General features: G+C 72.6%; 5 protein-coding genes across 5 annotated transcripts; 2 read left to right on the top strand and 3 right to left on the bottom strand.

The window, feature by feature from the left end:
* Nucleotides 1–286: 286 nt before the first annotated feature.
* AURANDRAFT_60484 (hypothetical protein) lies at nucleotides 287–604 on the bottom strand (the record flags this gene model as incomplete). The annotated part of the gene is made up of 1 exon (XM_009033967.1): nucleotides 287–604. One exon carries the CDS (start codon nucleotides 602–604, stop codon nucleotides 287–289), a length of 318 nt encoding a protein of 105 aa, XP_009032215.1.
* A 518-nt stretch (nucleotides 605–1,122) lies between these two features.
* AURANDRAFT_12519 (hypothetical protein) lies at nucleotides 1,123–2,019 on the top strand (the record flags this gene model as incomplete). Its single annotated transcript, XM_009033945.1, has 1 exon — nucleotides 1,123–2,019. A coding segment is annotated over one exon (897 nt), but the record flags the coding sequence as incomplete, so codon positions are not given.
* Nucleotides 2,020–2,212: 193 nt separating this feature from the next.
* Nucleotides 2,213–3,262, bottom strand: AURANDRAFT_18391 (hypothetical protein; the record flags this gene model as incomplete). The annotated part of the gene is made up of 2 exons (XM_009033966.1): nucleotides 2,213–2,623; nucleotides 2,663–3,262. The coding sequence occupies 2 exons, from the start codon at nucleotides 3,260–3,262 to the stop codon at nucleotides 2,213–2,215; spliced, it is 1,011 nt and encodes a 336-aa protein (XP_009032214.1).
* A 2,516-nt stretch (nucleotides 3,263–5,778) lies between these two features.
* On the top strand, nucleotides 5,779–9,951 carry AURANDRAFT_60482 (hypothetical protein; the record flags this gene model as incomplete). Its single annotated transcript, XM_009034520.1, has 5 exons — nucleotides 5,779–6,251; nucleotides 6,341–6,443; nucleotides 6,512–6,663; nucleotides 6,706–7,900; nucleotides 8,719–9,951. The coding sequence occupies 5 exons, from the start codon at nucleotides 5,779–5,781 to the stop codon at nucleotides 9,949–9,951; spliced, it is 3,156 nt and encodes a 1,051-aa protein (XP_009032768.1).
* Nucleotides 9,952–10,945: 994 nt separating this feature from the next.
* AURANDRAFT_70495 (hypothetical protein) lies at nucleotides 10,946–13,227 on the bottom strand (the record flags this gene model as incomplete). The annotated part of the gene is made up of 2 exons (XM_009033965.1): nucleotides 10,946–11,565; nucleotides 12,013–13,227. The coding sequence occupies 2 exons, from the start codon at nucleotides 13,198–13,200 to the stop codon at nucleotides 10,963–10,965; spliced, it is 1,791 nt and encodes a 596-aa protein (XP_009032213.1).
* Between the last annotated feature and the right edge of the window lie 93 nt (nucleotides 13,228–13,320).

The raw sequence follows: 13,320 nt of genomic DNA, 5'->3' as shown, positions 1-13,320 counted from the left end.
ACCGCGGCCGGCGCTTCGAACATTCGCTCGCGGCGCGCCTCGCGCTTCGCGCTCGTTCGATCGACGGGGCCGCGCCGCTCGCGGGGTTCGAAGTCGGGGGCGTTAAGAACTAAGCCATAGTGCGCTGGTAGGAGGTTAGGGAGAGCTAGGAGGCATGCTCGTCGTCGCCATCGGCACGTTCCTCAAGCTGCTCGCGACGGTCGCGGCCGCGGGCCGCCGCCGCCGCCGGGCGCGGCATACGCGCCCATCCCCGCGGGCGACGACGGGGACGCTTAAAGAGCGCGGCCTAGAAGTCGGGGCGGAAGGCGAGGACGCGGGGGAAGACGGCGTTGGGGAGCTCGACGAAGACGCGCTCGTAGAGGCGCTCGCTGGACTCGGCGACGGCGCCGGGCGCGCGGAGCTCGCGGCGGAGCTCGAGGAACGGCGCGTCGCAGTAGGGGCGCTGCGCGGTGCAGTAGGGGCGCCAGCCGCCCGCCGCGCGGACCGCCGCGAGGACGTCGGCCGTGGCCGTGCGGCCGCGGAATCGCGCGCGGGCCTCGGGGTCGTCGCCGTAATTGGTGCGCACGTCGAGCCACGCGCCGCGGCTCAGGAGGAGCTTGCACATGTCGGTGCGTCCCTTGGCGGCAGCGTAGTGGAGCGCGGTCCACCCGCTGTAGGTGCGGTCATCGACTCGCGCGCCCGCGTCGAGCAGGAGGACCGCTGCATCAACACGACGGCACAATGCGTGCATCAGATGTGCATCGTTGAACGAAAAAGACACGACGATTTGTGAGCTCAGGCGCGCGGTCTCTGGCTGCTACATAATCGCGTCCCAGCCGCCGCGCTTAAACGCGTCCAATGGCTTCGTTGCGCGTCGCGCTGTGCGTCGCGCTGCTCGCGCCGGCGGCGGCGCTCCAGCTGTCCGCGAGATCGCCGCTGCGCCGGTCAGCCGTCGCCCGCCACGCCGCGCCGTCGCCGGCGCCGCCGCCGGCGGCGGCCAGCGCCGCCGCCGGCCTGAAACGGCGCGTCGCGGGCCTCGGCCGCGCCGCGGCGACGGGCCGCTTCGGCCGCGCCGGCGCCGCGGGCCCGCTCGCCGCGTCCGTGTCCATCAGCGACGAGTCCAAGGCGGGCCGCGTGATCCCGCTGCTCTCGTTCATCGGGCTGTGGTACGCGTTCAACGCGTTCTTTAACGTGCAGAACAAGCTCATCCTAAACCAGTTCCCCTACCCCTGGGTCGTGTCCTGGTTCCAGCTCGCGTCGGGCCTCCTGTTCGTGCTGCCGATGTGGTTTACGAAGCTCCGCGCGCCGCCAAAGGTCGACCGGTCGCTCGTGCTCAAGTTCCTGCCCATCGCGGCCCTCCACTGCGGCGGCCACGGGCTGCAGGTGAGCAGCATGGGCGCGGGCTCCGTCTTCTTCACGCACGTCATCAAGGCCACGGAGCCCGTCATCGGCACGTTGGTGCTTTTAGCGTTCACGGGCAAGATCGCGCCCTGGTGGGTCAACGCGTGCCTGACGCCCATCGTCGGCGGCGTCGCCTACGCGGCCTTCAAGCCGGGCACGTCCTTCCCGCTGAGCGACCTCGTGGGCTACGCGTCGCTCGCGGCTTTGGGGTCGACGGTCGCGTTCTCGATCGCGAAACTCCTGGCCAAGTCGCTCATGGGCAAGGAGACGAAGCAGAAGTACAACCTGACGGCGCCGAACAACTACGCCTTTCTTACCATTTGCTCGACGACGCTGCTGCTGCTGCCGTCGGCGCTCGGCGAGGGCGGCGCGGCGCTCGCGGCGTTCCAACAGATGCCCGATCAACTCGCGTTCGCGCGCCAGCTCGTCGCGTGCGGCTTCCTCTACTACGGCTACAACGAGATGGGCTTCCGCGTCCTGGACCTGCTGAGCCCCGTGTCCGCCGCCGTGGCCAACTCGCTCAAGCGCGTCGCGATCTTGCTGGCCGCGGTGCTCTTCCTCGGCGAGCAGGTGTCCACGCGCAAGATCATCGGCTCCAGCGTCGCCATGGGCGGCGTGTTGCTCTACTCGTTGGCGAAGACCAAAGCGTCCAAGCTGCCCCCCAAGCCCGTCGAGATCGAGGTCGCCGTCGAGAAGCCGGGCACCTGGCAGCCCTAGGGGACACCGCGCGCGCTCGCCCTCCGACTCCGGGGTAAGCGCTTTTCGACTTTGTCAGCCGCGAACGACGGTACAGACGAATTTACGTGAGGCCTGCGAATTGGGGCTCCCCAGATCAGAGGAAGCCGCGGGGCGCGGAGCGGAGCACCGCGGGCCTCCTCCCCGGCCGGAGCTCGAGGACCTCCTTGGGCCCGCCGTAGTACGCGCTCAGCCCGGTGTCGATGCGGAAGACGCTGTCGTCGCAGCACGCGTTGATGCCCTGGTTGAGCTGGGGCGTGTGGCCGACGACCATGCGCGCGCAGCCGAGGGCGTCGAGCGCCGACCGCGCGTCGCCGCACTGGCGCGGCGACGGCTCCGCGCCCGCCGGATGCGAGTAGGACCGGCTCCAGACGGGCGAGCTCGGCGACGGCGACAGCGCGGGCGGCAGGCGGCCCGCGCCGCCGAGCCACCGCGCCGCGTCGCCGTTGAGCGCGTCGAGCAAGGCGCGGGAGCCGGCGCCGGGGCCCGGCGCGTCGCCGCCGCGCGCCTTGCGCCGCGCGGCCGCGCCGACGGTGAGAGCGACGACGTGGAGGCCGCCGTGGCAGAAGAGCGTGTCGCCGCAGACCCGCGCCACGGGCGCGTCGCCGCAGAGCGCCGCCAGCAGCCTCGCGCCCTCGCCCGAACCCGGCGCGAAGGCGCGCTTCCGCGCGGCCACGAGCCACTCGTCGTCGCGCGACCCGGGCGACCGGCCCGGGTCCGTCTCGCACGCGCACCTCACCAACGCGCCCCGCGACGCGAAGCGCACGTCGCCGAGCACGTTGAGCACCTCGTGGTTGCCCAACACGAGGTGCACGTCGCCGCCCGCGTCCGTGGCGCGCGTCTTGAGGTCCGCGAGGTACGTCAAACAATCCCAGTCGCCGTCGCCGCGGTCGAGCACGTCGCCGCAAGAGACCAACGTCGCGCCCGGCGCCGCGACCCAGGCGTCCTCGCGGTCCACGAGCCCGGACAGCCGCAGGCAGCTCCGCAGCGCCTCGAGGTCGCCGTGGACGTCCCCGATGGCGACGACGCGGTCCGTGCTGGTGGTTGGTGGCGGCGCGGTGCGCTGCTTCGTTGGTCGCCGGTTCTGCGGCGTGTACGTGAAAGCGATGGACGCGAGCAGCGCGGCGGCGAGCCGCCGGCCCGTCATGGCTGCAGCGGCGGTCAGGCCACGGCGCGGAAGCGGCGCGCACTCACCTTGCGGCACTGCAAAGCTGAGTGAGGTCGAGTCGAGCGGCAACAACCACCTTGAAGCCAGCTTGAAAGCGAACATCTTACACACGTCAGAACCGAAAGGCCCGCCCGAGGGCGCCCTTGACCTGGGACTGGCGCTTCGCGGTCGCGCCGGACGTGAAGGCCGAGGCGCCGGCCCAGGGCGGCGCGGAGATGGGCGTCTCGTAGACGGCGAGGCAGCTCGCGAGCTCGCGCTCGGCCTTGGCGCCGCCGGCCTCGCGGCGGAGGTGGCGCAGCAGGAAGGCCGCGGCGGCGCTCAGCACGGCGTCGGGCCGCCGCGAGTCGTGCTTGCCGCCCGCGTGGGGCACGAACTTGGTCTCCGGCGCGGCCGTCGCGGCCGCGAGGAGGCGCCGGCTGTGGTCGACGCGCACGAACGTGTCCTCGTCGCCGTGGACGAGGCAGACGGGGCAGACGCAGGCGGGGATCGCGTCCTCCGCGTCGACGTCGCGGACGTTGAAGCCCGCGCGGTAGGCCACGGACGCGGAGACGACCTCGATCGCCGCGTCGACGAGGAGCCCCGTCTTCACGTGCTTGTCCAGCAGGTCGTGGCACAGGTCCGGCAGCGAGCTAAAGGGGCTGTCGGCGACGACGCAGGACACCAAGGGATCCAGCGTCGACGCGGCGAGAATCGCCGCGACCGCGCCCATGGACCGCCCCCACAAGGCGACGTTGCCGTCGCAGAGCTCCGCCGCGCGCAGCTCGTCGAGCACGGCGAGCGCGTCGTGGCGCTCGTAGTAGCCCAGGCTCACGAACTCGCCGTCGCTGAGGCCGGAGCCGCCGCAGTCGACCGCGCAGAGCGACGCGCCCAGCTCGAGCGCGAGCTTGAGCACCTGGAGCGCCTCGACGCGGCACGACGCGTCGCCGTGGAGGTACAGGATGCAGGGCGTCTGCTTCGGCGGCCGGTGCTCGGGCCGCCAGTGCGACACCTGCAGGGCGTAGTCGAACTTGTTCGTCACGGAAAAGTCGACGCGCTCGACGCCGACGACGCCGGGCTCGAGGAACCGGCGCGGGAACATGAATTTCGACGGGCCGAGGTCCGCGGGGCCGTAGCTCGCGCGCGGGGGGCGGATGATGAGCTTGACGACCTGCTGGTACGCCTCCTTGGCCTCGCCCGCGCGGCCGCGGTCGCCGCCGTCGACGCTCAACGCTCTTTCCCGCCGCCTCGGCGCGCGCGGCTCGACGCCGAAGAGGGACCCGTAGACGGCGGCGCCGGCGGCCTCGAGCGCCGACGGCGCGTCGTCGCCGTCGCGCTTCGCGGCGCCCGCGCGCAGCGGCGCGCCGCCGTCGTCGACGAGCTGCCGCGTCCTCGCGATCGTCGTCGCGAGCGCGCGCCACCACCGCGTGCGGTCCGCGCCGTCGTCGAAGCCCAGGGCGAAGCCGTCGCCGCCGGACACGCGCACCTCGATGTCCGCGCCCTCGCCCCGGAGCTCCGCGTCGCCGTGGCGGAGCGACGCGGCGCCGCGCGGCGCGTCGCCCCGCGCGAAGGCCGCCTCGTCGTCGAACCAGCGCAGCGTCCAGTCGAGCTCCGCGCCGCCGGGCTCGCCGTCGGCCCGGCCGAGGACGAACCAGCGGGTGGCCTCGCGGGACCAGCCCAGGGGGCCCCGGGTCCGCCGCGCGGCCGACCCCCGGAGCGCGGGCCAGCCCTCCCTCCGCGCGCGCTCGTCGCCGGGGCAGAACGAGAGCTTCCCGCCGAGGTACGCGCTCAGGTGCTGGACGCGGAGCTTCTCCGCGGCGTTGAGCTGTTTCTTCTCCACGAGCCGGCGGAGCTCCGCCTTGCGCCGGAGCCGGTAGTCGTCGTCGTCGTCGCGCCCGGGCGTCCGCGGCGCGTCGGCCGAGGCGCCGCCGCTCTGCTGCGACATGAGCCGCTTCACGCGCCCGACGGACCGCGGCGACAGCTCGCGCCGGCCCATGAGCTCCGCGAGCTCGTCCTTGGGCGTCGGGTCCCGGCGGACGACGCGCGTGTTCTGCGACCGCGCGTTGACCTGGATCATGCGGCTCCGCGGCGGTTGGGGCATGCGCGCGCTCACGGCCTCGGCGCCCCAGCGGATCTCGAAGGGCAGGTGGCGCGAGAGCTGCACGGCGCCGCCGGCGGGCCGCTTCGCCATGGCGCGGTCGATGGTGGCGCACTGCGACCGCGGGTAGGGCGTCCACGCGCCATCCGGGCCGCAGTGGCTGAAGCTCGCGCCGCTGTCCTCCTCGTCGTCGGAACTCACCACCTCAAAGTCGATGAAATCAGACATCCCCTTACGAGCATTCCATGCTTATGCCGGGCGGGGCGCGGCGGCACTGTCGGCTGCTTACCCTCTAAGTGGAGATTTTAAGCGACTTCTTCGGCGCCGCCCTCATCGACGCCTCGCCCGCCCCCTCGACGCCCCCGCAAACGCCCGCCGCTCCTCCTCCTCCGACGCGTCGTGCACCGCGACCACGCGCGCGATGTCGCAGTCGCAGGAGAGCCAGTGGTTCGGGCCGTCGCAGGACGAAAGTCAGTGCGACGAGGACGTCACGAACACGTTCAAAGCGCTCCCGGCCCACTCGGCCTTCGTCCGACTGTCGCAGGACTCGTCCTTCAACGACGCCGCGCCGACGCCGGCCGACGCGTCGGGGGTGACGCGAATCACCGCGAGCGCGTCGTCGTCGGAGCGCGGTTCCGCCGTCGACGCCGCGCCGCGCGAGGCGCCCGCGGCGACGCCCCGGCCCGCCGTCGCCCCGCCGCCGCCGCGCGCCGCCGCGACGGTCTGCCGGCCCGTCGCCGCCCCGCCGGCCGACGAGCCCGTGCCCGTGTGCTACGCGTGCCGCGTCGCGACCGCGCCCGACCTCGACGACGAGGGCCGGCAGCGCGTCAAGCCGCCGTCCGCGAAGGACGTCCGCGAGAAAGCGCCGGAGCGGCTCCTCTGGCGCTGCCCGCAGTGCGAGAAGACGTGGCGCCCCGGCGCCCCGCCGACCGCGCGGCCCCGCCGCGGCCGCGACGCGTCTCGATGGACGATTCCGCGCGCAGGCTCATCGGCTGCGCGTACCGCTGCGGGGCGTGCTACACGCTCGCGAACTTCACGGGCTGCCGGCGCCACGAGACGCACAAGTGCCGCCGGAACCCGTCGCGGGTCGACGCCGCGCGGCGCCGCGCCCGTCGCTTCCGTTTCGCGATTCCGCCGGACGCGCGTCGCCGTAGGCGTCGGACGGCGCGGCGGCGGCGGTGCCGCACGCCGCGGCCGTCGTCGAGTCGGAGTCGTCGTCGGAGTCGTCGGACGACGGCCGCGAGGACTCCTCGGGCCCCGCGCCGCACCCGTCGGCCGGCGTCTTCGCGTCGCTGCGCGCGCCGGCGTCCCGCCCCTTTTTCCTTTTCCGTGACGACGCGGTGCCTAGGTGGGCCGCGGGCCGGCGCGGCGGCCGCGTCGATGCGGCGGTGCCCCTCCGCGTGGCGCGGACCGGCGACGGGACCTGGGACCTCGCGGCCGGCGCGCCGCGCGCGACGAACGTCTGGGCCCCGGCCGTGGCGCCGGCGCCGCGGCCGCCCGTGGAGATCAAGGTGACCCTCGACGCGCCGGACGCCGCGGGGTCCGACTCGGACCGGACGCGCCTCGACGAGCCGGGGGACGACGAGCCCGCGGCGGCCGACGAGCCGCGGGAGCCGCCGGCGCGGCGGGACGAGGTCGAGTTGTCGGCGCGGCGGGACGAAGTCGAGCCGCCGACGCAGCGGGGCGAGGTCGAGCCGCCGACGCGGCGGGACGAGGTCGAGCCGCCGACGCGGCGGGACGAGGTCGAGCCGGCGACGCAGCGCCAGTGGAACGATTCGGCCGAGCCGCCGACGCAGCGCCAGTGGGCCGCCGAGGCGCCGCCGGCCGACGACGACGCGGACCGCTGGTCCGACGGGAGCGGCTTCGCGCTGCCGCGGCGCGAGTCCGTCGACGCCGTCGAGGCGGCGCCGCCCCGCGACGGCGGCGACGACGACTTCCCCCGCTTCTCCGACGGCGGCGGCGACGACGGCGCGGCCGCGGACCGCGCGGACCGGGCGGCGGGCCGCGCGGCGCGCAAGGCCGAGCGCGCGCGGCTCCGCGAGCGCAAGGCCGAGCGCCGGGACCGCCGCGAGCGCAAGCGCCTCCAGCGCGAGGCCCGCGCGGCGCCGGCGGCCCCGGCGCCCGAGGACCAGGTCGCCGCGCTGTCGCAGCTCGTCGCGGCCGCGGCGGACGGCCGGCAGCGGGCCTTCCTCGAGGGCTTCGCCGGCCGCGTCCGCGCCGGCGCCTTCGCCGCCGTCGCCGACCTCCACGCCGCCATCTTCGCCGAGGCCATGGCGCCGCGGCCCGCGGCGCCGCCGCCGCGCCGCGCGCCGCCGCGGCCGCGGCCGCCGCCGAAGCGCAAGCGAACGCCGGACACGCCGCCGAAGCGGGCCGAGCCGCCGCCCTACGACGGCACGTCTTCGGAGTCGTCGCCCGCGGGCCCGTCGCCGCCCGCGCGGCCGCGACGGCTCCGCGCGGCGCGCGACCGCCACGTCGACTACGCGGGCCGCGGCCTCGACGCCGCCGTCGAGAAGGCCTGCGCCCGGGGCATGATCTACAGACGAGTCTAAGAGTCCTCGGGCGGCGGCCTAGCGCGGCGTCCCGGCAGCGGCCGGGGCGTCGCCGCGGGCCGCGGCTCCCCGCCGGCCGGGAGCGCGTGGATGACGCCGTCGGCGACGGAGCCGGCGCCCCAGAGGCCGATGCGCACGCCCCGGTCCTCCTGGATCTGCGGGTGGCCGAAGTCGCGCGCGAGCGCGCGCGCCGTCGCCTCCGCGTCCGGCCCGCCGCCGAGCGCGGCCGCGAACGACGCGACGTCCGGCGACGTCCGCGACCCGCGCCAGTCCAGGAAGTGGATGACGTCGGCCTCGACGAGGCGGCCCTCGGGCGGCGCCTCCGTCTGGCGCAGCTTGCCGTAGCGGGCCTTGCGCGACCGCTCCTCGCTCGTCGGCGGCGCCGTCGGCTGCGACGTCTCGGTCTTGAGCGCGGGGCCCATCTTGTAGAGCTCGGCCAACAGCTTCGGGTCGATGTCGCCGGCGGACTGGGGCGCCCGGCCGTCCTTCGTCGGCGGCCGGAACTTGGTCATCGGCGGCAGGCCCGCCTGGGACCACTTGGGCGGCGGCGCCGGCGGCGGCTCGGCGGCGGCGGCGCCGCGCTGCACGACCTTGGAGAAGAGGTTCCTCAGGAAGCTCGACATGTCAGCGCGGTGCTGCGCGCGCGGTGCGTCGCGCTGCGCTGGCGCCTCTAAGACGAGGCCAGAGCTCGCTGTGTGGCAAGCGCTTCACCACAAATGCACCTACGACCTGGTTGCCGTGGCTGCCCCGTCGAATCGACCGTGCGCTGCAATGCGCCGTCCTCCCCACGCCAGCCCCGGGTCTCGATTTAGATAGCATCGATCATGGGCATCGTCTACAGCATGACGCTCACGGCGAAGCGGCTGCGCATCACGCCGAGCCAGTACATCAAGCTGCGCCACCTCATGCTCGTCTGCGAGATCGACGCGCGCGTCGTCTGGCGCATCGCCTGGGAGTTCAACAATATTGATATTGATCGCAGCGGCCAGATCACGTCCATGGAGCTCTTCAACCACTACGCCGTCGCCGACACGGTGTTCAACCGGCGGGCCATGACGATCATGGACAACGAGCCCCCGGACAAGATGAGCCTCGACGTGCTCGAGTACACCGCGGCCGTCTACAACTACTGCAGCATGCAGAAGGTCCACCTCCTGCATTTTATTTTTGCGATCTTCGACGAGGACGGGTCGGGCTACCTCGAGATGAACGAGTTCGTCGCGCTCGTGAACTACGTCTACGACCGGCCGCTGACGCAGCGGGTCCTCGAGGCGCTCGACAAGTGCGACTTCACGGAGTCGGGCATGATCACGCGCGAGGAGTTCGTGACGCGCTGCAACACCTACCCCATGCTCGTCGCGCCGGCCTTCGAGATGCAGGAGATCCTGCACAACGCGATCCTGGGCGTGAAGTTCTGGGTGAAGCACATCGACCGCCGCTGCGAGCGCCAGGACGACCTGCTGGAAAAGCTGCGCGAGATGGACCGGTGCTACATGGAGGGCGGCTCGCTCCAGCACGTCGGCGACTCCATGCGCGACGAGGAGGTCGCCAAGTCCGCGCAGGAGAAGGCCGACGAGGCCGCGGCGACGCCCAAGGCCAAGGCGACGCTCGAGCAGTCCATCTCCTTCAACGGCGGCCGCATGTCCATGCGGCACAAGGACGTCGAGGCCGTCAACCGGCGCACGTCCATCATGCTCGCGCAGGACCGCGAGGCGACGGCCGCGTCCGAGGAGGCCGAGCGGCTCCAGAAGCTCGAGAACTCGGAGTACATGAAGGACCTCGAGCAGGCCGAGAAGGAGCGCTTCTCGTCGACGAACGTCACCTACCGGCCGAGCCGCAAGCCCGGCGAGGGGCCCAACATCCAGCGCGACGCCGCGACCTACTCCAAGCTCATCAACGTGAAGAAGTACGCGACCTTCCGCAAGAACATGGAGAAGCACCGCATCCAGAAGAGCGTCGGGACCCACGCGGGCGACAAGGTCGACAAGGGCGGCAAGCTCGGCAAGCTCGTCGACGACGTCCACCGCGTCTACGTCGGGGATTGAGCGTTACACATGTTCTTACAAAGCGGCGCGCGGGGCTCACTCGTCTGGCTCGTCCTTGGCGACGCCGAGCTTCTCGAGCTTGTCGCGCTGCGCGTAGCGGATGCGGAGGGTGGAGATCTTGGCGCCGACGTCGTACTCTCTCCGATTGTGGACGCCGTTCGCCGCCGGCGCGAGCTCGTCGCCCGTGCGCGTCATGGCGCCGGCCTTGGCCTTTTTGCACACGGCCTTGTTCGTGCCGTCGAAGCCGCCGGACGCGCCCCGCTTCACGCCCCGCTTCTTCTCGCCTCGCGTGCACTCGTGGACGTCGAGCCGGATGCTCTCGAACTCGCCGAGCTTCGCGGGGTCGACGGCGCCGTCCACCGATTCTCCGGCGTTGACGCGCACGAGACGCGGGCGCGCGAACAAAAGCTCGTGGACCGCTGAGGAAGAGCTCCCCGGTTTCGACTGCTTGCCCTCCATGAGGCGCACGGCGCCGGGCTTGATTTTCGTACCGTACGCGGGCTCGCCGTCGACGTAGACGCGGAGCCAGCGCAGCTCGTTCGAGTGGTTCTCCACGCGTAGTTTGTAAGGCGTCACCGGCCAGGCTTGCGTGAACTCCTCGCCGAATGGGTCGGTCTCCACCGTCTCCTTGGGGTAGCTCACGCCCTTGACGAAGAGGTTGGCCTCGATGAAGCCGTCGCAGGGCGGGCATCCGGGCACTGGCGCGAATTCTTCCGCCTTCGTGTCGCCGAGCACGACATGCATTTCAAACGCGCCGTCGGCAGTGAGGACCATGGTGCTTGACAGCGGCGCGGGTCGACCGGTCGTGTCGAGCAAGCTCTTTTTATAAATGCCACAACTGGCGCGCGGCGCCGGCGAGCCGCGCTCCGGCGCCGCACGCGACGCGGTGTCGACGCAGGACTGCGCGCAAGTAGACCCAGGCGCGCGCCACAAACCAGCCACCGGAGGGAAGCACACACAGGACCCGGGGACTGAGCGTTACACATGTTCTTACAAAGCGGCGCGCGGGGCTCACTCGTCGGGCTCGTCCTTGACGACGCCGAGCTTCTCGAGCTTGTCGCGCTGCGCGTAGCGGATGCGGAGGGTGGAGATCTTGGCGCCGACGCTGTAATTGGTCATGGGCTTGCCGACGAAGGCGGCGGGCGCGAGCTCGTCGCCCGTGCGCGTCATCGCGCCGGCCTTGGCTTTCTTGCAGATGGCCTTGTTGACGCCGTCGAAGCCGCCGGACGCGCCGCGCTTCGTGCCCCGCGTCTCTTCCCCTCGCGTGCACGCGTGGACGTCGAGCCGGACGGATTCGAACTCGCCGAGCTTGGCCGGATCGACGGGCGCGTCCACGTTCTCGTCGCGCCGCACGAGGCGCGGCCGCGCGAACAGGAGCTCGTGGATCGCCGACGCGCCTTGGTCCGGCTGCGATTGCTTGCCTTCCAGGACGCGCGTCTCGCCGGCGTTGATGCTGCAGCCGTAGGCCTGCTCCCCGTCGACGTAGACGCGGATCCAGCGCTGCTCGTTCGAGTGGTTGCTGACGCGCACCTTGTACGGAGTCACGGGCCACGCCTGCGTGAACGTCTCCCCGAAGGGATCAGTCTCGACCTCCTCCTTCTGGTAAGACACGCCCTTTACAAAGAGGTTGGCCTCGATGAAGCCGTCGCAGGGCGCGCATCCAGCCACTGGCGCGAACTCTTCCGCTTTCGACTCGCCGAGCATGACGTGCATTTCAAACGCGCCGCAGGCAGTGAGGACCATGGTTGCTTGACAGCGGCAGCGGGTCGGCGCGGCGGCGCGTGGGTCGAGAATCGTCCCGCTCGAGTTTGCCGCCGACTCGGAGGCTCGCCGGAGGCGTCGCCGGGGGTACGCCGCGTGCCGTCGACGCAGGACTGCGCGCAAGTACACCCAGGCGCGCGCCACAAATCACACACACAGGCCCCGTTACGCCCCCTTGGTGGGGGACTTCGGCGGGCGGATCTTGCCGAGGCTTTTGGCGAGCGTCTTCCGCGCGGACGAGAGGAAGCCGCGCTTCTTCGGCCGCTTCTCGTCCTCGCCGCCGTCGGACGCGGAGAGGACGCTGCCCGAGGAGAAGGCGTTCGAGGAGCCCGTCGACGCCGCGCCGAGGCTCGGCTCGCGGCGCTCCGGGATCGCCGGCGCGCGCGCGGCGGACTCCTGCCGGTACGCGAAGCCCGCGAAGAGGTCCGCGCGGACGTCGGCGCAGAGGCTCTCGCCCTCGTGGCTCAGGTAGGCGTGGGCGTCGCGCGCGTCGAAGGACGTCGCCGGCGCGGCCGCGTCGCCGCGGTCGGCCGCGTCGCCGCCGTCGCCGGCCGCGTCGAGCGCGGCCGCGAGGAACCCCTCGCACCGCAGGCGGTCGAGCTTCGGCCGCCGCGCCGGCTCCTTGGCGAGCAGCGCGCCGACCGTCGGCCGCGCGGCCTCCGGCAGCGCGCCGAGCCGCGGCGCCTCGTGGAGGATGTTCCGGAACAAGTCGCGCGGCCGCTCCGCCTCGAAGGGCGTCGACCCCGCGCACATCTCGTAGAGCAGGATGCCCAGGCTCCAGTAGTCCACGGCGCCGTCGTAGGCCGTGCAGCTCTTGAGGAAGAGCTCCGGCGCCATGTAGACCAGCGTGCCCGCGAACGACCTCGACCGGCCCCGCGCGGCGTCGTCGCAGTACGCGGCCAGGCCAAAGTCCGCGAGGAAGGCGCGCCGGCGTCCGTCGAGCAGGACGTTCGCCGCCTTGATGTCGCGGTGGATGACGCCCGACGCGTGGAGGTGGCCCACGGCGAGCGCGACGCGCGCGCCGTGGCCCGCGGCCTCGGCCTCGCCGAGCGGCCCCGCGGCCGCGAGCCGCGCGTCCAACGCCCCGCCCTCGTAGTAGGCCGTCACCAGGTACAACCGCGTGCGGCTCTGGAAGCTGTAGCAGAGGTGGACGAGGCACGGGTGGCGCACGGTCCGCAGCACCTCCTGCTCGACGCGCGCCGTCTCCTGCAAATTCCGGTGCGCGAGCTTGCGCTTGCTCATGACCTTCATGGCGAAGGTCGCGCCGGCGTGGGCGCCGCGCTTGCGCCGCACGAGCACGACGGCGCCGAAGGCGCCCTTGCCGAGGAAGCGCAGGGGCTCGAAGTCGCTCGCGGAGTCGCGCTGGTGGCTCATCTCGCGCGGCACGCGGGGAATCGGCGACGGCTTCGGCACGGCCGTGGCCGACGGCGACGCGAGGCCCTTGCGCGCCCGCTTCAGCGGACTGCCCTCGAGGGCCATGGCCGCCATGGTTATCGACCAAGCCCAGCCGAATTTTCACGGTCTTGCTGGCGTGATGCGATTCGAGACGTTGCTCAGTGCAACGTCGACGACAACATGGCCGACGTTGGTGCTGTTACCGAGCCACCA

Source organism: Aureococcus anophagefferens, assembly GCF_000186865.1.
Source record: "Aureococcus anophagefferens unplaced genomic scaffold AURANscaffold_1, whole genome shotgun sequence".
Classification (NCBI taxonomy): Eukaryota; class Pelagophyceae; order Pelagomonadales; family Pelagomonadaceae; genus Aureococcus; species Aureococcus anophagefferens.
The sequence above is the reverse complement of the archived record's forward strand: the minus strand, read 5'-3'. Positions and strand labels throughout refer to the sequence as shown.